Genomic DNA, 23,388 nt, shown 5'->3' with positions numbered 1-23,388 from the left:
AGACTTGAGGAGGAGGAAACTGAAGGTCCATGAGCCAATCCTCATTGGGGGAATCAGAGACGGAGAGAGTCAGCAACTTCAAACTCTTTGGTGTTATTATTTAAGAGGACCTCTGCTGGGCCCAACACACAATTGCAATTACAAAGAAAGCACGACAGCGCTTCTACCTCCTTATAAGTTTGCTAAGATTCGGAATGATGTCTAAAATTTTGACAAACTGGTATGGGAACACCGATGGTCTTGAACAGAAAATCCTCCAAAATGTAGTGGACACAGCTCAGTCTTTCACAGGTAAACACTGAGCACATCTACATGAACATTGTCACAAGAAAGCAGCATCCATCATCAGGGACCCCCACCACCCAGGTCAGGCTCTCTTCTTGCTGCTGCCACTAGGAAGGTACAGGAGCCTCAGGTCTCACACCACCAGGTTCAGGTAATTATTACCCCTCAACCACCAGTAGGAATAATTTCACTCACCCCAACACTGAACTGTTCCCACAACTTATAGATTCATTTTCAAGGACTCTTCATCTCATATTATCCATATCTATTGCTTATTTATTTATCATTTCTTTTGTACATGCATAATATGTTGCTTTTTGCACAAAGCTGTTTGTCGGTCCTGTTGGATTGATTCTATGATGGTTTTTGGATTTACTGAGTATGTCCGCAGGAAAATGAATATTGGGTTTGAATGTGGTGGCATATACGTACTTTGATAATAAATTTACTTTTAATAATAAATTCCCGCTCGAATTTCTCACCCTTTAGGCACTCACCGCAGAATCAGTGGGAAGATCAGTATCCCATTTCCTGGACTTGAATTCTCCTCCTCCACTCCATCGGAAAGCACTCATACAACCACCATGAGCAAGCTCTGCAACAAACCAAGAAAAGTAAGGAAAATCCTGTACAGGAAATTATTAACCACCAGTGAAGCAATAGTCTGAGCAAATGCAATGACTTTTGATCTAGCATACGAGTTCAGGTTGGGGTTGTCAATGGTAAGGAATGGAATATTTTCTATTGCAAGCACCCAATGGAAGCAAGGCAAGTGCAGTCAGTCAGATGCACCAGAAAACTTGCACACTATTGCAGGATTGCAAAATCCCCCAACCCAATAACACAACACAGGGCAATGGAATCCACTGCATATTATCATAAGAGCAGAATTAGCCATTCAACTCATCGATTCTGTTCTTCCATTCCATCATGGCTGATGTATTACTCCTATTCTCCTGTCTTTTCCCCATAACTTTTGAAGCCCTTACTAATCAACCTCCATTTTAAATTACCCAATGTATTCCAGAAATTCACCACTTTATGGCAAAAGAAATTCCTCCTCCTCAGTTTTAAAAGGGACATTCTTGCAGGGAGGCTGTGCCCTCTAGTCCCAGATTCCACCACTACTTCTCCACGCCCACTCTATGTAGGCGTTTCAATATTCGATAGGTTTCAATGAGATTCATCCCTCATTCTTCTAAACTCCAGCAGTACAGACCCGGAACAATCAAACACTCCTCAAACACTAACCCCTTCGTTCCCAGGATCTTATTAATCTCAGTTTATTGTTTAATGATAGAAGTCTGAAATTTTCATACCATGGACACACAAACTACTGAAAAATAGACTAAACAGTAACACTTGCCTTTGATTCTCTCCACCAAGTACTCTTGGTTTGAGGTGATGTCCAGGTATTGGATAACGATGTTCAATGTTGGAAGTTGGGGAGCTCTTACCAGGGCTGCTTGCCTTAGGCTGCTGATACTAGTCTCTGGAAGGGAAAAGGTACAAATCAATTGACCCATTTTTATTGGCTTCACCTCGCACCCCAAAACCCCCAATGTTTTCATATATTTCCTTCCAACACAAGAGACCATTCCTATCCAGCTAGCCCACGGAGCACTCCCATTCCCTCTCTATTTTTTCCTATAAACCTTTCTCCCCACATCCCACTACCCACAGTAAACCGGGGCAATTTACCATAGCCAATTATGCCGGGGGTGGATTTGGAACATGCCACAGAAAAACAAGGCCCCAAGGAGAATGCAAAACTTCACACAGACGGCAGGGGGCAGCATCGAACTGGGAATACTCAGCTCTTCTTTCGCTTAACACAAGAGCAAAGAAACCATAGCCTTCACCAGTGACGAGCCATCAGGAATAACCCAATCACACAAAATCATGAGCTGAGCCCAACACAACCCCCAATCCAACCCTAGTCAGAACAAATGGGGCTCTGAGAATAATTGTAGCACCCGATTCCATTGCCCATACTGTAATTCTCCTGGTTATTGTAACTCAGCCTCCCTGATGGTTAAAAATGGCCATTATTCCCAGACAGAATATACTTACCACCTACTTGTAGCTCAGGACATCCCAGCCTCCTTAGTTGTGTGTTCACACTATCAATCTCTTTGACCAAACGATTCAAAATGGTTTCATTGATCCACTAAGTACAGATAAAATACAAGACAAAAGGATATTATACTGTTTGATCTAAGAAAATTAGTAAATATTTCCAAGAAAATAGAGTTGAAGACAAACATGGGAATGAAGGATGTATTATGGGTGCTATGATAGCACTGAAATCAGTGTGACGCTACTGCAGCTTGAGGCTTCAGAGAATGGAGTTCAATTCCGACACCATCTGTAAGGAGTTTGTACATTCTCCCTGTGACCATGTAGGTTTCCTCACACAGTCCAAAGACATACTGGTTAATAGGTTAATTGGACATTGTAAATTGTCCTCTGATCTGGCTTGTGCTGGGCAGCTCAGCTTGCTGTGCCAGAAGGGTCTGTTGTGCGCCACATCGCTAAATAAGATAAGAATTAAAAGGCAACAAGGTAGGCGAACTGGCAATGACATCAAAATAGTGTACACACAGCCCTTTTGTTCCCTTAACTTAACCAAAACTAGCAATACCTTAAATACCAGGAAGATTTCAATTATTCAAGTTTGAAACAGCCTCAGTCAGGTTATCCCAAGACTGCCCAAGGCAGAAGGAAGAGTGCTGAACCACCAACACTGCTTTCTTCAATTTCTCTATAGATGAAACTCGCATACAGAGAGCATTACAATCCCTACCACTGCTGCTGCTCGAGTCCAACATGGACAACCAAAATGAAAATAGAACAACTATTTGCCTTCACAAAGGTTTCAATATTAGTCCTTAACAAGCCAGCACCCTGAATATACTGACCCATTCATAAAAGCTATGCTGATTCAAGGTAAAGTAGGAATCCCAAGCCGTTTCCATCAACCTAACTAAAATGCAGATCTCTTTGTGATTAAACTGTGGAATTCATTGCCACAGGCAGCTATAGAGGCAGAGGTTAATAAATTCTTGATTAGTCAGGACGTCAAAGGATATGGGAGATGGGGAGAAGGCAGTTGAGAGGGATGATAAATCAGTCACGGTGGAGTGGCAGAGCAGGATCAGTGGGCAAAATAGCCCAATTCTGTCTGCTGGTCTTATTGTGAGCAGAACTGGTAACCAGTGAAAGTAATTGCTTTGTGCAGGTTTATCCGTTTAGACTGAAGTTGCTCGTTTCTCTTTGAATGGAGTGGGCAAATCCTGTCAACACCCACGAAAGGGCATGGGAAGAGTACCCAGCACATCGCTGCTAACACCTCTTAGAATTCAAACAGACTAGGCTAATGTTGTAATGAGAATGGTCAAGGTGCAGAGGTTCATTTAGGTTAATTTGTTTATGGATTCTTCACAGGTAAGGCAAGCATCTTCTAAGCCAGACACTGAGGGTTACATAACTCTTACTTACATTCCTCAGGTTAGCCGTCCAAGAATCGAGAAGATCCAGCTGCTGCCGACTCATATTCAACCTGATCCACACCTGCAAGTTACAATCATCAGAATTCAAGTACTCTGTTGAATTATTCTCTCCCCCCACCCTTGTAGATTCACAAAGTCTATTCCCACTTCCTTTCAGAAGGATTCTTGCCAGCATGCAGTTCTGTGGTACTGATGCATGCCAGGAAAATGTCAATTTATATATCAGTTACCAGGAGATTTGGTGATCAGATCTAAACATTCAAACTGTATCGCAAGGCTTCACACACCAGCAAGGCTAGTAAGAGCAATGAGGGGTGCAAATGCTGGCTACAGTACTTCAAGGTAGAGTGCAAACTCCATCTACAGTAACAACTCTACTGCCATTTTGCACAACTCAGAGCTCCAGTTTCTACCCCTTCACCTCTACATCATGTTACTCCAGCTGGTGGAAACGCCACAATATTCAATTAAGTGCTCTTGCATTTTGTTTTATAATGACTTGGCCACCACCTCTACTGAGCTGAATATCGAATATGAAAGGAATACGAGCGGTACAACTGGTAGATGGGAGTTGAGGCACCGATCATTCATGATCAAACTGAATGGCGCAACAAGTTCAATACTCAACATAATCAGAAGAGCTGCTCATTCATATTTTAGAAACGCTGGAACAATATATAGGAGCAACAGCCTTTAATAAGAGTGGCTGGGGTGAGGGAGGGAGGGAAATAAATAAATAAATGGCTTGCCTGGTGTCTCGAGGCAGGGTATGTCTGCACCCACACCACCCTCCTCCCTGACACTGCCTCTCCGCCACCTATCCCACACGCCTTCACCATTCCCAACATCCTTTGCTCCCTCCAGATTTACAAACTCACTCTCTGCTCCACATTGGCAAATAGAGTACAGTGCAAAGGTCTTAGGCATCCTAGTTATAGATAACATTTGCACAGTACTGTATTTCTAAACATCCTTGTTAATTCAGCCATCAAACACCCTACTTACATACTATACTATCTGCTGTTTATGTCGGATGCATGGCAGCAATTCAGAAACACTGGTGGTAAGGCACATTTCAAAGCCATGTCCACGAGCTCAGAACAAACCTGGCCTAAAGTCACATCAATGCCAGGTCAAAGTAATAATTCAAGCACTCACAATCTTATCAAATGGTGCAGCAGGCTTGAAGGGTTAAATTCTTCTCATTCTTATGCTCATTTGGAAAGTAACTGGCACGCAAGAGGATCTCACTGAATCCTATTGAATACTGAGAGTGACACACGCAAAACGCTGGAGGCTTGGACCTGCTGAGCTCCTCCAGCACCTTGTGTGCGACGCTTTGGATCGGAAGGCCCTGTCGTGTTTGTGAGCACACCGAAAGCCCCCGGCAGAGTGGGTGTGGAGAGGACGTTTCCTATACTGGGGGAAGCTAGGACTAGACGGCACTTTACAACCAAGCTGAGTAGGAATCTCCTCGGCTGGAGAGTGGTCAATCTGTGGAAGTCATTGCCAGAGTGTGTGTTTAAAGCAAAGATTGATAGGTTCTAGATTAGCAAGGGTGTCAAAAGTTATGCAGAGAAGGCAGGAGAATGGGGTTCAGGGGGATAACAAATTATCCATAATGGAATGTGGAGCAGACTTGATGGGCCGAATGGCCTAATTCTGCTCCTGTGTTTTATGGTCCCACTCCAGGTGAGTTAAAATGGATAAGAGAATAAAAGCAGGAACAGCAAAAAAACATTAATGGCCAAGTACTGACATGGTTGCTGGAACCATAACCTTTCCCATCACCTTTACTGAAGTGAAATGCCAGATATTCACCATACCTCTCCTGCGAGCAGCTTGGAGCCCAGATCTGTATCATCCTTGTGAGCCGAGGGAGCCTGGGAGCGGCTAGCCAGCTGGTACTGAAACTTGCGCAGTGACTGTGAGTAGTCAACACTACTGCGGCTGTAGTTCCAAAACGTTGGACTGCTGCTGTTGGATGTACAGTCAGGAGTTCCTGTGTGCACACATTAAATAAACTCACACTTCCAGCAAGTACAAGTCAGACAATGAATATCATTCGGTTTCCTACGGTTTAAGCCAGGCCATTTTGAGAAACACCACATCACCTATAGAAAATGTCCTCTCTTTCAAAATACTATAACCTTATATTGGCAGGGACATTCTCTCCACTCCCAACTTAATCTGATGGAATAAATCTTTGCCCTTTTTTCCCCTCTTTCTCCTTCAAAGCTGTGGACCAAGACAGTGCCTGATAAATTACCCCAGTGCTCATTCATCGATATGCAAAGGCAAGAAAGCCAGTAAGGACAGCATCACAGTAAGGGTTAATGTAGTTCTGAGACAACACACACCACCTCTTGCTCTCAAAGCACAGAAATACCGAAGCCAACTGCAGTGATCAATTTTATACCAGCAGTGGGGAACCAATAACATGGATCAGAGCCTGGCTGCTTGAGCTTATCAGCTGGGGAATGGTCAAATTGCGGACAGCAGTTATCAGCAGTGTCTGTGGACTACTAGGAGACCTTTGCACAAGGTTCCCCACTTCTTGCACAACACCTCCCAATTTACAATAAACAGCAAGTTACCCTCAAATATCAAGAACTCCCCTCCTCCAGCATCTCATCCCTTTTAAAGATCTGTGCCACAATACTCCAGAACAGGCCTCCAGTAACTTCATGAGAGAAAAAAATATTTGGAAAAAGTCAAAAAAGAAGCTGGTCCAATCACAGAATACAGTACAGAACATGGCCATTTGGTCCACTGTGCCTGCGAACTCATTAATCAGGAGGACCTGATTAATTCCACCACCTCTGCTCTTTCTCGCACAGCTATTACTTTCAAAGAGCAACACACATGCTCGAGGAACTTGGTACATCAGGCAGCATCTATGGAGAGGAACAAACAGCCAATGTTTCAGGCAGAGATCCTTCATCAGGACTGGAAAGGAAGAGGGAAGAAGCTAGAATTAGAAGGTGGAAGGAGGGGAAACAGTACAAGTGGGAAGGTAACACCTACAGGTAGCTAGTTGGGAGAGGGAGGAATGAAGTAAGCAGCTGGGAAGGTGGAAGAGTTAAAGGTCAGATGAAGAATGGATCTGATGTAAGAAAAGGAAGAAGGGGCACCAGAGGGAGATGATGGGCAGGTGACTGGGGGTGAGAGAGAAGTCAGAATGGGGAATGGAAAAGGAGAGAAAGAAGAGAGGGCAGAAATTACTGGAAGGAACTCGAACTCAAAATGTTTTTATGCACTAAACATAAATGTATTCTGACTGCAGGAAGATTTACTCAAAGTTCCACTTGCCTATCAGTCAAGATTCATATCCATAAATGGGGTCCCATCATCCCTGGTCAATCTGGCGTAAAATACAGTCCCTCCTGTTCATACAACGAACTTGAACAGTGAAAGTCATAACTAACCCATTTGACTGCGGCCTTGCTTCTCCTCTTCAGAACGGAGGAAGTTCTCCAGAGATTTCATATCTGTAACATACTCATCTCGTGTGAGAGGGGCGCTGTACGTGACCGGTGCAGACCGATATCGAGCCCTCAGGCTTGAGCACTCCGAACTTGCAATGTTATTACCATAAACATAGGAATTTTGTGGAGGACTGAAACCAGAGCCCTGAACAACACAAGAAAGAAGTCTCCATGAGCTCAGCTAAAAAGAATCAGCGCCTCTTGCAAAAAAATAAATAAATCACCCCTCAATTAAAATGCATCATGGAAATTGTGGTGTTGTCAGTCTCAAAAGGCCAATGGACAGTGCCACAGGGGTGATATTGATTTCTCATATAATGATTTATTTACTACATTGATAGCCTTACTTCTTTCTTAATAACTTTTAATTTTAAAAAGCCAGTTGCCCTTTGGCCTCTCCCCTCCCGCATACCTTCCCGTTATACATTCACTATAATGAAGTCACAGATTGCAATTTCACCTTTTCTATTCAAGGACCTCAAAAACTGAGAAACTACCTCATCTCTCCAGCCAATAGCATTTCTTTGACATGTTAAAATATAAATGCCGGCATTACCTAAAAACAAATGTAATTACCCGACCAACTTACCAATGGAGAGACGCCATCATGTTGATAAGACTAGACTGCAGCAGCCTGACTACTCAGAAAGATGGAATATCACCAGATCATTGGATGATAAACCTGAATTGTGGCAAGTATTAAATACAGTAAGGTCTAAAAATTGTGTTAAGTATTTACCTCATACCTAAACAAAATCTAAGGAAAAGTAATTGGGCTTATATCAGCTTCTGGGGTGACAGGACATTTCTACCAAAGGAGGCTAAGGCCGTCCTTCCCTTGTGCTAGTTTGCAGGTTATTGTTGGGGAGGTGTAACACCTGCATAGACCCTCCACCCCCGATCAGGGTCACACGAAGCCATGGGAACAGGTAGTGGATGGTTGTATGAGCAGCTGGTCTGTATCACAAGACCTGGTTATGCGACCATTGACATCAGGCACACAACCTCTGAAGAGTATTGATAATGGCTGGAGTCATCTGTCTTGCAAAGACATGGCCCAGAAGGCGGCAATGGCAACCACTTCTGTAGAAAATTTGCCAAGAGCAATCACGGTCATGGAAAGACCGTGACTGCTCATGTCAGACGATGTGGCAGATGACAAACTAATGACACCAATTTGCAGTCCACAAGAATGCCTGCAGCATTATCTACATTACTCGTGATCGCATTTCAAAAGGAGCAAATTGACCCTGGGATTGTGAAAACTGTATCTCAACGTCTGGTCATAACCGAATTGTCAAATGCCCTCAACCCCTGCTTGTACTTCACAAGGCAATTGCCATTCATCACTATCTGATATGGGGGATGGGCAGGGAGTAAGGTAAAAATAAAAGGACCAGACCAATAAAATAATCGTTAACCTTATACTGCATCTTAAAAAGTCAAGAGCTTTGTTTTGAATTACAGAATTTGAATCATTACCACTGGAACTCTATAAACCAATTATGAGACTCACTTTCCCCCTCCTCCCACCCTTGGAAAAAGCTGCAGGCAACAGAGCCAGTTCCATCACGGCAACAGCTTCCCCAACACTGAGGCAATGGCTAAAATAATCAGCATCTATCTTAAGGACCCCTATCACCCAGGACATGCACTCTTCTCATTACCATCATCAGAGAGGAGCCTGAAGGCACACACTCAACATTTTAGGAACAGCTTCTTCCCCTGCGCCATCAGATTTCCAAATGGACTATGAGCCCATAAACATTACCTCACTATTTTTTGCTCTCTTTTTGCATGATTTAACTTTGTAATATGCATTCATTATAATTTAGAGTATACAACTCAATGACCACTTTATCAAGTTTACCTGCTCATTAATGCAAATGTTTAATCCGCCAAACATGTGACAGCAACTCAATGCACAAAAGCTTGCAGACACAGTCTAGAGGCTCAGTTGTTATTCAGACCAAATATCAGAAAGGAGAAGAAACTTGATTTAAGTAATTTTGACCGTGGAATAATTGTTGGTGCCAGACATGGTGGTTTGACTATCTCAGAAACTGCTGATCTCCTGGGATTTTCACTTTCAGCAGCCTCTAGAGTTTACAGAGAATGGTGTGAAAAACAAAAAAATCCAGTGAGTGGCACTTCTGCTGCACACTTTGTTGACGAGGTAAAAGGAGAATGGCTGGTTCAAATTGACAGGAAGGGAACAGTAACTCAGGTAATCACCAATTACAACAGTGGTGTGCAGAAGAGCATCTCTGAATGCACGTGTCAAACCATGAAGTGAATGGGCCACAGAAGCAGAAGACCACGGCAGGTTCCTCTCCTGTGGCTCTGTGATTAGGGACAGGAGTGTACCCGAGTGTATTTTCTGTATTGCGCTGTGCAGTTGCTGCAGAACAGATTTCATGACATACTGTATGTCCGTGATAACAAACCTGTCTCTGATGTAACAACTCAGAACTGGTGTCACATACCAATTGGTCCGACACACTTAAACAAGCACCTCAGGAGCCCTTCTGCACTTCTCAGAAACTACAGTGGACGAGATCAGCCCTTCCCGAATGTTAATTCAGACTCCATTGATAAAAACTTATTGAATCAGTAAGATATGTTCTAACCAAGAATGGCAGTGCTTCAAGAAGCTGGGGAAGTGTTAATACAGTGGCAGATGGAAGCACAAACAGCAGAGTCTGGGCGACAACAATGAGAAATCAAGTGAAGGGAGCAGATGGCCACGAAGGCCAGGGGAAAGGAGCTGTCACTTTCACATGGTACTGCGACCAGTCAGCCAAAATGGGAATGGAAAGAAAACACCTTGAACAGTATTTCCAATTACAATCCCCTCATTTAGAGCCAGGTGCTAGGGATTTAAAGGAAAACTTCATTTGCATTTTGCCTTTTGTGGTGGGAAGGACTGTGCCCCAAGATCTGGGTGCAAAATCCTGCAGAATACATAGGGTGCATGGGGAGCAGATGACAAGATTGCCAAGCTCAGCTGAAGCTTGGCCAGCAGGGCTCACTTGAGTCAAAAGGTTGCAAGTTCAAGTCCAAGTCAGAATGGACATAGCACTGTTACTGCAGACGTAATGTTCAACCAAATCACCAAGTCCCCTCTCTAGAGGACGCAAAAGCTCCCAAAACACTATAAAGCTAAGGGGGGGGTTGGTGCCACTTCATCTGATATTTATCCCAAAAAAGTCTTTCAGCATCATGCTCCTGTCTCCAAAGGTTTGCCCTGTGCAAATTTGTTCTAGGTTTCTTATATTACAAAGAAATTACAAAGATGATTTAGTGGTTATAAAGTTGTAGAAAATTTTATGCACAGTAATGCAAAACTGTGGGAACATGAAAACAGTATTAAACCCATTATGGCAATTTTAAATATGAACTGAGAGATGTAACAGTGGATAATCTGCCCCATTGCCACCTACCGTGTTGAAACTGCTGCCCGGTGAATACATCACAGAGGATGAGAAGGACCCGCTTCCTGACAAGGAAGGGGTCTGCATGTTTGGGCTAAACCCCGTCACACAGTTAGGGCTGAACTTGGGGCTGGAACCAATTGGCCGTTGAGGACTGTAGGATAGGACACTCTGGCCCTGCGAAGCACCAGGTGGAGAACTGTTGGGGGTCGATGTGGTGGCTGGCTTTCTCTGCGGTGTCGTTTGCATCGCTGAGGAAAGAAGATCGGCGATAAACCAATTAATAATTGGGCTGCGATCATAGAACACAGAACAGTACAGTGCAGGAACAGGCCATTCAGCCCACAACGTTGTGCTGAACCAGCTAAAAATCAAATCAAAAACACCCAAACTCTAATCCAGGGGTGGGCAAACTTTTTGACGTGGGCCACAAAGGGTTCTAAAATTTGACAGGGGGGCTGGACCAGGAGCAGATGGACAGAGTGTTTTGGTAATACACCTCATAAGAGAATATAAAATATCATGGGATATGTAGAAAACATGTGCTTTAATTTCAATTGAAAATGAACAAATGCAGTACAACAAAATATCTGTCTTTGAAGTCCCATGGTATTGAGCTATTTATTGAAATGACTTTTAAAACACTGAAAATTAAATGAATAAAATACAGCTTTTTTAAATAGTAATAGTTATTATTTTAAAGCACTGAAAATTCTGTTATCCTTCAAGATATTATCATCATCACTCTCCTCCTGACTGTCTTTATTTCAAAAACGGTAGGAGATGCAGGTCTACTTGTCCTGCTCCTTCTTATTCAATTGTCCCCTGTGCCAAAACTCAACAACGACCAGCAAAAGGACAGAACAGTGACAGCGCGCCAGTATGCGGAGCGCGTTATTTGATCTGGAGTGCATTTTTTATTTTGAGAATGTACGTGCACCTGCGCACTACTCATGTCCATCACTTAACAGAAATGACATGTAACATGTAAGGCTTATTGAAAAAAATATTTTCAAATGCATTTTTTACATAACACAACGAAGAAACTTATTTTTAATTTCAGTGGGAACAGTGTTGTTGGTCTCCCTTTTTAGCCAGCGCATCAAAGTCTGGATTTAGTTTTGTTGTGGCGATTCTCAGGATGGATCTGAGGTGTTGGTCAGTTAACTTGGATCTGTGGCTGGCTTTGTTGGTGTTCATGACGCTGAACGCCTGTTCACACAAACAAGTCGAGCCGAACAAAGAGTAAAGCGCAAATGTGGAGTAATACGCTGCACCTCAACAAAGGTCAATGTGTAGCGGTGTGCTACATGCAGCGCTAAAATTACGACACGGAGTCGGTAACTGCAGTCGAAGAAAAAAACTTTATTGGAAATCCCCAGCCTCACTTTTAAGCCTCCCTCAACCTGCACCTCCCCCCCCCCCCCCCCCCCCGTGGCGCAGAGGCTCCAAAGCTCTGTGCTCGCAAATCCCCGCAGGCTACCTCCCTTAGCCCGAACGTTGGCTAATTGTGAGCCGGTTCGGATGTGCCAGGAAATGGGTCGCCACAAATGTATATAGAGTGTGTCATCTATTGGGAAAACGCCAGAATTGCGGGGAAAAAACGTTAACAAGGTTTATTAATATAATTTCATCAAGTTCTGTGGGCCGGATTAAAAAGCTTAACGGGCCGTAGTTTGCCCATGCCTGCTCCAATCCCTCCATCTTCCTCACACTCACGTGCCTATCCAAACAGTTCCTAAAGCCTCGAGTGTATTTGCCTCTTCCACCATACCACATTCCAAGCATCTACATCTTCTGAGTAAAAAATATACCCCTCACATCTCCCTTGAACCTACCCCCTCAGGTATTAGACATTTCAACCCTGGGAAACAGAGACTCCCTGTCTACTCTATCTCTGCCTCTCATAATCTTACAAAGCTCAGTCAGATCTCCCCTCAGCCTCCGATACACCAGAGGAAAAAACCCAAGTTGATCCCAGCTCACATACACTTTGAACCAGACAGCATCTTGGTAAACCTCTCTGGCACCCTCTCCAAAGCAGCAACACCTTTCCTGCAGTGGGGTGAACAGAACAGTGTGCAATACTCCAGATGTGGCCTATAAAGTTATAACATAACCTCTTGGCTTTTGAACTCAATGCCTCGACTAATAAAAGCAACCTTCCTAACCTGATCAACCTCTCAATTTCCACCCTTCAGTTTCTTAACTTATACTGACTTTGATTCATTCATCACCTATGCTTACAGATCTAAACTGCTCCCTGTCCAAAAGCACATCAATTTTAAAATTATCATTTTTAATTCTACCCGTGACTCTGCCCCTCCTTTTCCTCTCCAGATCTACATGCCTCAGGATCACATTACTCAAATTCAGCCCTCCAATGACTGTAACTGCCTGAGCCTGAAGCTTTGAAATTCAGCAAGCTTTGCCTCCTTATTGAAAACCAAACTATTTGTCATCTTCATCTCCCGATGCCACATGTAAATGTTCCTGTAAAGGGCCTTGGCACATGTTACAAGGTTAAAAGCTATACAAAAATCCAAGACTGGCCTCTCTGCTGCCAGGCTTTCATCTTCGTACTAAAACAGTCAACACTAGATGTCCTCTCTGTTAGTTCAAAGTTCCAACCTACGTGCGCTAGCTTTGCCCTGCATCCTCACAGAATGTGTGGTTGTTTCCCTTGTTTCTTACTTTAAAGATTAACTTTATCTGTCACATGTACAAGAAACACACTGGAGCCCCATCAAAGGGTTTCAGTCTGAAACATGGACTATAACCTTTTCCAGAGATGCTGCCTGACCTGCTGACTTCCTCCAGCATTTTGTGAGTGTTGCTTTGGACTTCCAACATCTGCAGATTTTCTCTTGTTTGTGAAATGCATCATTTGTGTCAACGGCCAATACAGTCTGCCAAAGCGCTGGTGGCAGCCCGCTACTGCTGCCAGCATGGCATGCCCACTGGTGGCAGCCCGCTACCGCTGCCAACATAGTATGCCCACAATTCACTAACTGTATTCGCATATCTTTTTGGACTGTGGGAGGAACCTGGAGCACCTGGGGCAGGGGGAAATGTGCAAACTCCTTACAGACAGTGGCGGCAATTGAATCCTAACTGATCGCTGGTGGTAATGCGTTGCTTTAACCGCTATGATACCATACTACTCAACGTTAGCCACCACCTCAATACATCTTCTGCTAGTCTTCCATTTCTTCCTTAGTTTTGACGTGTGGAGCAGAGAGATTAACAACAAGGATACTGTGGTAGAACTTCAGTCAGGATGCTGATAGGATCATTAGGTACAGTTTTGACTTTTTCTACTACAGATAGAGATTAAAGTAATGGACAGGTGCAGTAGAGATTTGTACGGTGAAAGGCTGGGAACAAAAAAAGATTTGAAAAAGCGAGAGTTTCCATGCAGTGCAGTGATATAGGGGTTAGAGTGCACGGATAGTTTCAAGATAACAACAGCTTATTACAGTTATGGAATCATAGAAAAGTACAGCAAAGAAACAGGCTACGGAGGCTGTGTCCTCTGGCCTTAGACTTTCCATCATATAAACGTACTCTCCACCTCCACTCCATCACGGCCTTTCACCATTCGATAGGTTTCAGTGAGGTCACCCCTCAATCTCCTGAATTCTAGTGAATACAAGCCCAGAGACATCAAACACTCTTCATATGACAAGTTGTTCGATCATGGAATCATTTTCATGAATCTCTTTTGAACCCTCTTCAGTCTCAGCACATCCTTTCTAAGAAAAAGGACCCAATACTGTCCTTTCAATTATTTATGGACCTGTATTCCCAGATCCCTTTGTAAATGGACAAATAATTTTGACTCCTTCAACTGTGGTAAGGAAAAAGAGCTTTACAGATCAAACCAAGTTAAAATATGCAAGGGAGGGGGAAATAAAGAGCTTATCACACATTTGACACCCTCACCCACCCCCCCCCCAAGGTAACATACACTTTGCAGTTGCTATTTGCTGAAAACTGAATTTGGACGAAGGAGATCAAGCTGCCGTCACTTTGATGTAGGTAAAGGGTCGCTGGGGAATTACAAAGAGTTAACGCTTAAAGCAACCACTGCAGTAGTAACTTACGGATTACTACCCGATTCACATGGACACTGAATGCAGTGATAGGAAGAAAGTAGCTTTGAATGAGGCACAGGCATCGGTGTCGTCAAAAGAAGTATCAATTCAGAAGTTATCAAAAGGTGATCTATCCTGATCCCATTATGACATTCCTTAAAATTCTCTGGTTGTGAACAATACCGAGCTGATTTTTTCCCCAATGCTGGTCCACAGTACAAGAGGTCAACATGTGTAGTCAATACAAGGCTAATTACGGGCAAGTGGGGCTCATCAGCTCCTCTAGGAAAAGGAAAACTCTGATTTCAAACCTTTGCTGTCTTGCGGCTGTACCCATTCTGGGGGTGGGGGGGGAGTCTTTGGGAGTAAACCCTGAGGGAAAAGTCTGGAGCTGGAGTCCCTACGTTGAGTTCAATGCTGACTGATAGTTTCCACGATGCTGCTGGTATCAAACTCTATCGGTCTCTGCTGTTCCTTTGGATTCATTAGCTGTAAGGAGAGGGGATCCTGCTACATGGGCAACAGCTTGCTCGCCATATCGTACTGACCTCGCTTGCACATCGACTCTGACGGCTAGAATGCAACACCCGCCGCCAACCCCGCCCAATGGAGGTCCCCATCAGAAGGACAACAACCACAACGCCACGGCTGTCTTCACACGCACAGCAGTAAATGTGTTTGCCCAATTAACCACTCAGTAAAACAGAGCACCCGGAGCAGAAGAGGCAACAAACGCCTTTGAACTCAGTCATCCATGATTGCAAATGGCACTAAACAAAGAGAACATCTTTAATCCAAGCAGTACTCTTTCCTTCAAAGGTGCCTCAGCTATGGTCGAACTTACCCGGATTCTTTACTCCCAGTAGTATTTGCTGCTGTGGGGTCATCACAAGGTTGGCTGGAACTACAGCACTCCGGAAGTAACGCCAGAAATCAGTCAGGGCATTAAGACAAAACAAGACAACCAGACCAAACTCTGGAACAAAAGGAGAGAAGTAAATCGTAAAGTTTTTTTTTATTTATTTAGAGAAACAGGCCCTTCCAGTCCTTTTAAGTCACACTCCCTCAGCAACCCCCAACAGCCCCAATTTGACCCTAACCGAATCATAGAACAACTTACAGAGACCAATTAAGCCACCAGCTTTGTCGTTGGACTGTGAGGGGAAACCCCACACATTTCATGAGGAGGATGTCCAGAGGGCACTGGGATTGAACTCTGACGCCCCAACTTGTAATCGTGTGGCGCTAACCTCTACGCTACTGTGGCGCCATTACAAAGACTTGCAACAGAAGAGATCAACATGAATGTACAATTTTTACTTCTTAATATTTAAAACATTCCAAGTAACATAGACAGAACACAATGCTCGTAATATCCATCACATGGTCTGTGAGAAGCTGACTGCTTTCAGCTATAGGCATGGACACAAGAATCACGTGCCGGTTCTTCCACTGGATTACTATACAATCAGCCAGTGGATGTTCAAGAGGCAGATTACAGACAGACATACTTTATTGATCCCGAGGGAAATTGGGTTTCATTACAGCTGCACCAACCAAGAATAGTGTAGAAATATAGCAATATAAAACCATAAATAATAATAAGTTAATCATGCCAAGTGGAAATAAGTCCAGGACCAGCCTATTGGCTCAGGGTGTCTGACATTCCGAGGGAGGAGTTGTAAAGTTTGATGGCCACAGGCAGGAATGACTTCCTATGACATTAATGTCATAGTCATTAATGGCAGAAATGTCTTCTAAGACATTGGAAGAGAGATAAGGAATTTCTTTCGCCAGAAGGTAGGGAATCTGTGGAATTCAATTCCATAGACAGCTGTGGAGCCAAGTCATTGGGTATATCAAAAGCAAAGGTAGATAGGTTCTTGATCAGTAAGAGTACCAAAGGCAGGGAATGGGGTAGACGGGTAATAAATCAGCCGTGATCGAATGGCAGAGCAGACTCAATGGGTCAAATGGTCCAATTCTGTTCCTACAGTATGTTTTATGGAAAGAGCAAGCAGAATTTTGTTTCTATGTACTTAGAGATACAGTGTGGAATAGGCCCTTTAGCTGCGCCTCCAGCAAACCCTGACTTAACCCCAACCTAATCACAGGATAATTTACAATGACCAATTAACCTACCAACCGGTACATCTTTGGACAGTGAGAGGAAACCAGAGCACCTGGAAGAAACCCACACAATCCATGGAGAAGACGTACAAACTCTGACATCTCGTGCTGTTACAGCATCAGACTAACTGCTACATTACTGATGGAAGCCAAATCCTGAATAAATCAACTTAAGTAAATAATTTCAATAATAAATACAAAAAGTGGAACGAGGCCGTGTCTAGTGCAGGAGGCTGCAAAAACCACGACAGAATGCCTCTTGGGACATAAATTGACCTCATAGCAGAGGTTAGTTTGAAGGCAGGAACCTGGGCAGAGCAGCAGCCATATGACATGCAAGAGGATTCTGTATATTTTCAAATAAAGCGGTGAAAAGGCTGCTAATCTGAAGCATGCAGGCAAAACCCACGGCATAGCCTAACTGCGACTCCATCATGCCAAGGTTCAGCCCTCTTGAATTGAATCGGGGCAGTAGGGTCATTAGAAATTGGAAATACTCACCAATATACCACAGGGGCCAGTAGTTGATCCTGTAGAATTTGTACAGCAATTTGCCAGTCCTGCAAAATGAGATTTAAAAACAAAAAATTGTTTTTTAAAAAAAAAACACAATATAACTGATTTCCCCCCAAAAATTCCACTCTACATGGAAATGGGATAATTTGACAGGGCTCAGACAGGGGGTTTAATGACTAATGTGCTCACTCAGCACAAGTGAAAGTTTCCTGGCCCATTACGTTTACATCATTAGTTCAGTAAATATAGAAAGCAGATAATGAGTTTTGAAATTACAAACCCCTGTTATTAGCTGACTATTAACAGATCAGCCATTTGCCACTGGAAGTGTGTAAGTACAGGGAGTTCCAGCAGTGCTCTCTCCTGTGCTGAGTGGTGAATCCTGTTTATTTGATGGGTTATGCTGGTACATTGTGAATTATCAACAGTTAGTGTAGTTAAGATTGTTTTAGCTGGGAGTGGTGGTGGGGATTAAATCCCACTACCTATCAAATGCTCCCAATGGTGTGCGTTTCAAATAGACAAGCTCCTGGCCGTCATGTGTGGGCTTAGCTACTGAGCCTGGCAGAACTGTTTCTACTGACAGGAGAAGGAGCAAAAAGTAGGTTACTGGTACCTTAAAACCAGTCACTTCAGACAGATGGAGTTCATCAGCCGTGGTTGGCAGCTCATCTAGGAGAAGGAAAACTCTGATCTCAAACCTCCGCTGCCTTGCAGCTACACCCACTCATGGTGAAAGCATTGGGAGTAAACTTCGAGGGAAAAATCCAGAATGGGAGTCCCTAAGGCTGTCCTACGTTGAATTCGATGTTGACTGGCAACTCCTACAACACTACCGGTGCCGTTCCTTTGGATTCATCAGCTGTGTGGAGAGGGGGAGTCTGCTGCATGGGCAACAGCTTGCTCTGCATGTCATACTGCTCTGGTGTGCATATCCACTGATGACGCTGCACCAATGTAGACAGCAAGAATGCAGCATCTATGGTCAATCCTGATCAACAGAGGGCCTACGTACAGGCAGGGAGGGTCAAGAGAAGCAGAGGCCAGGCCAGGAACATCGGAAGGAGTGTGGTGGAAAGCAGGCTCCACAGTCCCTTGATCTTGATCAAAAGGGGATAGCTACACTCATTTAAGGACTCTTATATTGTGATTTCATGCTTGTTATTTATTGCTGTTTATTTATATCTGTATTTGCACAGTTTGTTTACAGTTCCTGATGTTTACAGGTTACAGTCACTGTTCTATAGATTTGCTAAGAATGCCTGCAAAAAATAATCTCAGGGTTGTATGTGGTGGCAGGTTTGTACTCTGATAATAAATTTGAACTTTGAAAATGAGATACCACGTAAACCCACACTCAAAGGTGGAGCATGCAAATTGCAAATAAACATCCCCCCAGGTCGGACTGAAACTGGGTCCCGGGCACTACAGCAGCCACTCTATCAGAGTACCATTGTGCCAATCCATTGTCCCTTTAATATTTCAGATGTCTAACAAATATTTTTATTTGCTTTTTTATAAAAATAGATTTAATTAACCTTGAAAGGGAGGGCAGGGAAACTACCCTTAATGGCTACTTCATTAGCTACACCTGCATGCTAATGCAAATATCTAGTCAACCAATCACGTGGCAGCAACTCAATACAGAAAAGCATGCAGACATGGTCAGGAGGTTCAGTTGTGGAAGAAATGTGATCTAAGTGCCTTTCACTGTGAAATGATTGTTGGAGCCAGACAGGGTGGAAGAATATCTTAGAAACTGCTGATCTCCTGGGATTTTTATGCACCTTAAAACTATACCCCCTCGTGTTAACGATTTCAGCCCTGGGAAAAAGCCTCTGGTTATCCACATGATTGATGCCCCTCATCTTAAACACCTCCATCAGGTCACCTCTCACCCTCCGTCACTCTAAGGAGAAAAAGCCAAGTTCACTCAACCTATTTTTATGCACAATAATCTCTAGAGCAGAGGTTCCCAGTATGGGGTCCATAGATCCGGTTAATGATAGGGGCCATGACACAAGAAAGGTTGCGAACCCCTGCCCTACAGCTTACAGAAAATGGTGCCAGAACCAAAACATGTCCAGTGAGCGGCAGTCAGAACACAAATCTTCAGTATATTACAGGCCCTTCGGCCCACAATGTTGTGCTGACCATGAGACCTACTCTAGAAGCTGCCTAGAATTTCCCTCGCACATAACCCTCTGTTTTTCTAAGCTCCATGTACCTATCTAAGAGTCTCTTAAAGGACCCTTTTGTATCCTCTTCTACCACCTTCGCTGGCAGTGCATTCCACGCACCCACCACTCTGTGTGAAAAACTTACCTCTGACACCCACCGTGTACCTACTTCCAAGCACCTTAAAGCTATTCCCCCTAGTGTTAGCCATTTCAGCCCTGGGAAAAAACCTCTGGTTATCCACATGATCAATGCCCCTCATCATCTTATACACCTCTATCAGGTCACCTCTCATTCTCTGTCACTTCAAGGAGAAAAGGCTGAGTTCACTCAACCTGTTCTCATAAGGCATGCTCCCCAATCCAGGCAACATCCTCGTAAATCTCCTCTGCACTCTCTCTATAGTAGTGGTCGCCAACCCATCGATCGCGATCGACTTTGAGACTTTCCCAGTAGATCCCGAAAAAAACCGAAAAATAAATACACAAATACTGTTGAGAGGTTGTTTCCGGGTTGCAGGGTTTTGGTTCCGTTCTTTCTGCCCAGTGGGCATGCGTGTAGCTCCCCCGCACTACACAGTGTAATTCAGTGGTCCCCAACCACCAAGCCGCAAGGAAACAATAGGAGTCAGCTGCACCTTTCCTCATTCCTTGTCAGCCCACTGTTGAACTTGAACCCACGCAAGGTCATCAGTCGCCTAAACGCAGTGATACCCTCACGCGGCCGGCAGGAAGTGCCGTTGCTACCAGCCTGGAGCGCGGACAGATGGGCGCCGCCTCTGAATCTGTTTACCACACCGAATGTTCGTGGGGAACCCGGTGCTAAAATATTCGCAGACGACCTAATTCGGGCTCAGGGTTTAGTCAGTAGCAGAGCAGCTACCTCGCTGCGATCTCCTGAAACAAACTTTTGTCGGCCAATAGATCCTACAAGGGGGGGGGGTGGGCACGCATCCTGTTGCATTCCTCCTCGCTCAGTCGCTCTCTCCAGACGGCGACAGCCGCAGCCCCGGCACAGAGACCTCCGGCCCTGACCTTATCCTCTCACCCCACCCACGACCAGCACAGCTGGCCAAGGCGTCTGGCGCCGGGAGGCTGTCTAATGAGGCAATGAAGCCCTCAAAACTGCTTCGGTACCCTGAGTCCAAGCACCCTGCGCTTAAAGACAAACCCGTTGAGTTTTGTGAGCGGAAAAAACGTGAGCAGTGCGGGTGAGCAGCTAAGTGCCGAGAGCCACGAAAACTAAATTGCAGAATAGACTGGACATAAGGAACCTGCTTCGAGTATCACTGTATTCCCGTCATATTTAACACCCTACCCCCCCCCCCCCCCCAGGTCCGCAGTGCAAAAAAGGGTGGGTACCCCTGGTGTTTACACATTATTTCTGCTTCCAGGTTACAAGGTTTTACTTCTGGTCTTTTCTGCCCCGGTGTGCGTGCATGTAACTAATCGACCTGGGGTTGATCTTGCCTTTCACTACAGCCGAGGTAGGGGATCTTGGGCTTAAAAAGGTTGGTGACCACTACTCTACAGCATCAACATCCTTCCTGTAGTGAGGTGACCAGAACTGAGCACAGTACTCCAAATGGGGTCTAAGGTCTTATATAGCTGTAACATTACTTCACAACTTTTGAACTCAATCCCATGGTTGATGAAGGCCAACACACCATATGTCTTCTTAACAACACTGTCAACCTGCTCAGAAGCTTTGAGTGTCCTAAGGTCGTAGACCCAAGATCTCGCTGATCCTCCACACTGCCAAGAGTCTGACCATTAATATTATATTCTGTCTGCTAATTTAACCTACCAAAATGAACCACTTCACACTTACCTGGGTCGAACTCCATCTGGCACTTCTCAGCCAAGTTCTGCATCCTATCGAAGTCCCGCTGTAACCACTGACAGCCCTTCAGACTGTCCACAACACCCCCAACTTTTGTATCATTAGCAAACTTACTAACACACCCTTCTACTTCCTCAAATCTTCCTAGTTCTATAGGCTAAAATATTTTGTTAACAAGAGAGGTCAGAGGAAAAAAGCCCAGACTGGTTCAAGCTGACAGGAAGGCAACAGTAGCTCAAATAACCACGCGTTACAACAGTGATGTGCAGAAGGGTATCTCTAAAGGCCCAACTCGTCAAACCTTGAAGTGGAAAAGTTCATAAAAAAGTGGTCTCTAAGTATATGTCCTGAAGTAATAATTCCCCTCAATCAAATATCAGAGCATAACTGCTGATCTCATGGTACAATTAATATACATCAAAATGTTTTCATTATCCTGACATATCCAGAGATTGAGAAAAGTGCAATTGAAGTGTAACTGTTTTCTGTTTCGTGTAAATTATAAAGCTGAAAAAGGATCTAGGGCCTTCCCGGCATATATGATGAATAAACTCTTCTCGGGCTTCCAGCCAGGTACAAGTATCAACTAAAACTGACGTTTCAATGACAAATTCTGCCATCTTCTTCGGGGACAATGCCTGGGCTTGTCTAGCATGACCAGGCTGGTGAGGATCAATCAGAAGAGTTTATTCAACAAATTATAAAGCTTTTGGCTATAAGAGAAAACCAGAAGTAAAGGAACAATGACTTACATTTCCATGTAGACCATCCCTGCGAGACCTACATTAAGCAAGCCCCACAGTAGTATCACCTTCCTGGTCTGTGCCTCCTTCCTCATCTGTATGGTGTGGTCAATAAGGACAGTGCCAGGCACCCGATCCATCTCTGTGGATGTCAAAATGATCATCATCAGTGAAGGATAAATCACAGAATGGATATACTCCCCAAATCCAACCATCAAGACAAAGTGCTTGGAGATTGAAAGCACAATCACTCTGTGCAGATATTATTCATAAATCAAGCACACAGCAAGTGTGCTTACAAACACTCCAGTTCTACAAAGCTTCCAATCCCCTCTGAGGAACATCTTCAAGGTCCCACCACCTCATTCCCTCTTTCTTTAGGGGAATGAAAATCGAGTTGGTACTGAAAAGTGGAGGGGGCTAGATCTGTCATGATCTTAGTGAGAAGCACACTCAATGGGCGAGCTAACCTCCTCCTGGTGTTAATTCTGATATTTCTTATGACTCACTTGAGGGAAAAAAAATCCCTTACTTCATGTTTGTAACCCCTAAATCCATATTCCCCTACAAGAGAGAACATCCTCTTCAAACCGTCATCAAATCTTATACATTTGCTCTGCCCCCTCCCTTGGAAACTGCAGCCATTAGAAACCTCCCGGAAACCCAACAAAACCCATTACAGTGCCTCTTCCCCTCTGGTTCGCCAGCAAACCTGAACCCGCCACCCATTGCCCTGGAAACGGGTGCAGTTCGCGGGAAGCAATGGCCTGACCTACCTCCTGCCTCCTCTCCATTCCCTCCACCCTCTGCCCTCCTCCTGATTCACCTCTCACTTTCACTCTCTCCTTCCTTTCATTCATTCACTCACTCACTTAATTGCCACCTCTCGTCCCCACACTCGCAGCCTTGCCGCCGGAAGTGAAGCACGCTTCCGCTGGCAAACGTCACTGCAGCGTCACAGGACGCCGGGCGATTTGAACAGAAGCGGTAACGCGGGAGCCGGAGCTGCTCACGGGCTCCCTCTGCCGCCCGGACACATCCACGACAGGGACCGGCCCCGCAGTCCGATTGCCGGACGCGCTGCCTGCACCCTGAAACCTTCTCTTCGTGCCCCCCGGCAGTCCCCACATCTACCGCAGGCTGCATAATAACGTGTTATCGGA

The 23,388-nt window shown here is 44.5% G+C and overlaps 1 protein-coding gene across 5 annotated transcripts in view; it reads right to left on the bottom strand.

Moving 5' to 3' along the window:
* tmem209 (transmembrane protein 209) overlaps positions 1-23,138 on the bottom strand; it is a 28,754-nt gene extending 5,616 nt beyond the window's left edge. For 4 of the 5 annotated variants that reach the window (XM_059987036.1, XM_059987038.1, XM_059987040.1 and 1 more), the window contains exons 1-11: positions 23,098-23,138; positions 22,235-22,367; positions 17,448-17,506; positions 15,661-15,792; positions 10,729-10,970; positions 7,226-7,430; positions 5,624-5,799; positions 3,787-3,858; positions 2,359-2,455; positions 1,652-1,777; positions 783-880 (exon numbers count right to left, since the gene is read on the bottom strand). In XM_059987036.1, the coding sequence (XP_059843019.1) occupies positions 783-880; positions 1,652-1,777; positions 2,359-2,455; positions 3,787-3,858; positions 5,624-5,799; positions 7,226-7,430; positions 10,729-10,970; positions 15,661-15,792; positions 17,448-17,506; positions 22,235-22,365 (1,338 nt within the window). In that variant the 5' untranslated portion in view covers positions 22,366-22,367; positions 23,098-23,138. Of the gene's footprint in view, positions 1-782; positions 881-1,651; positions 1,778-2,358; positions 2,456-3,786; positions 3,859-5,623; positions 5,800-7,225; positions 7,431-10,728; positions 10,971-15,660; positions 15,793-17,447; positions 17,507-22,234; positions 22,368-23,001 lie in introns of all 5 variants that reach the window. The other variant, XM_059987037.1, reaches the window with a different exon arrangement.
* Positions 23,139-23,388: the final 250 nt, after the last annotated feature.

The sequence above is a fragment of the Hypanus sabinus genome, chromosome 13 (genome assembly GCF_030144855.1).
Source record: "Hypanus sabinus isolate sHypSab1 chromosome 13, sHypSab1.hap1, whole genome shotgun sequence".
Classification (NCBI taxonomy): Eukaryota; Metazoa; Chordata; class Chondrichthyes; order Myliobatiformes; family Dasyatidae; genus Hypanus; species Hypanus sabinus.
This window is presented reverse-complemented; position numbering and strand designations above follow the sequence as displayed.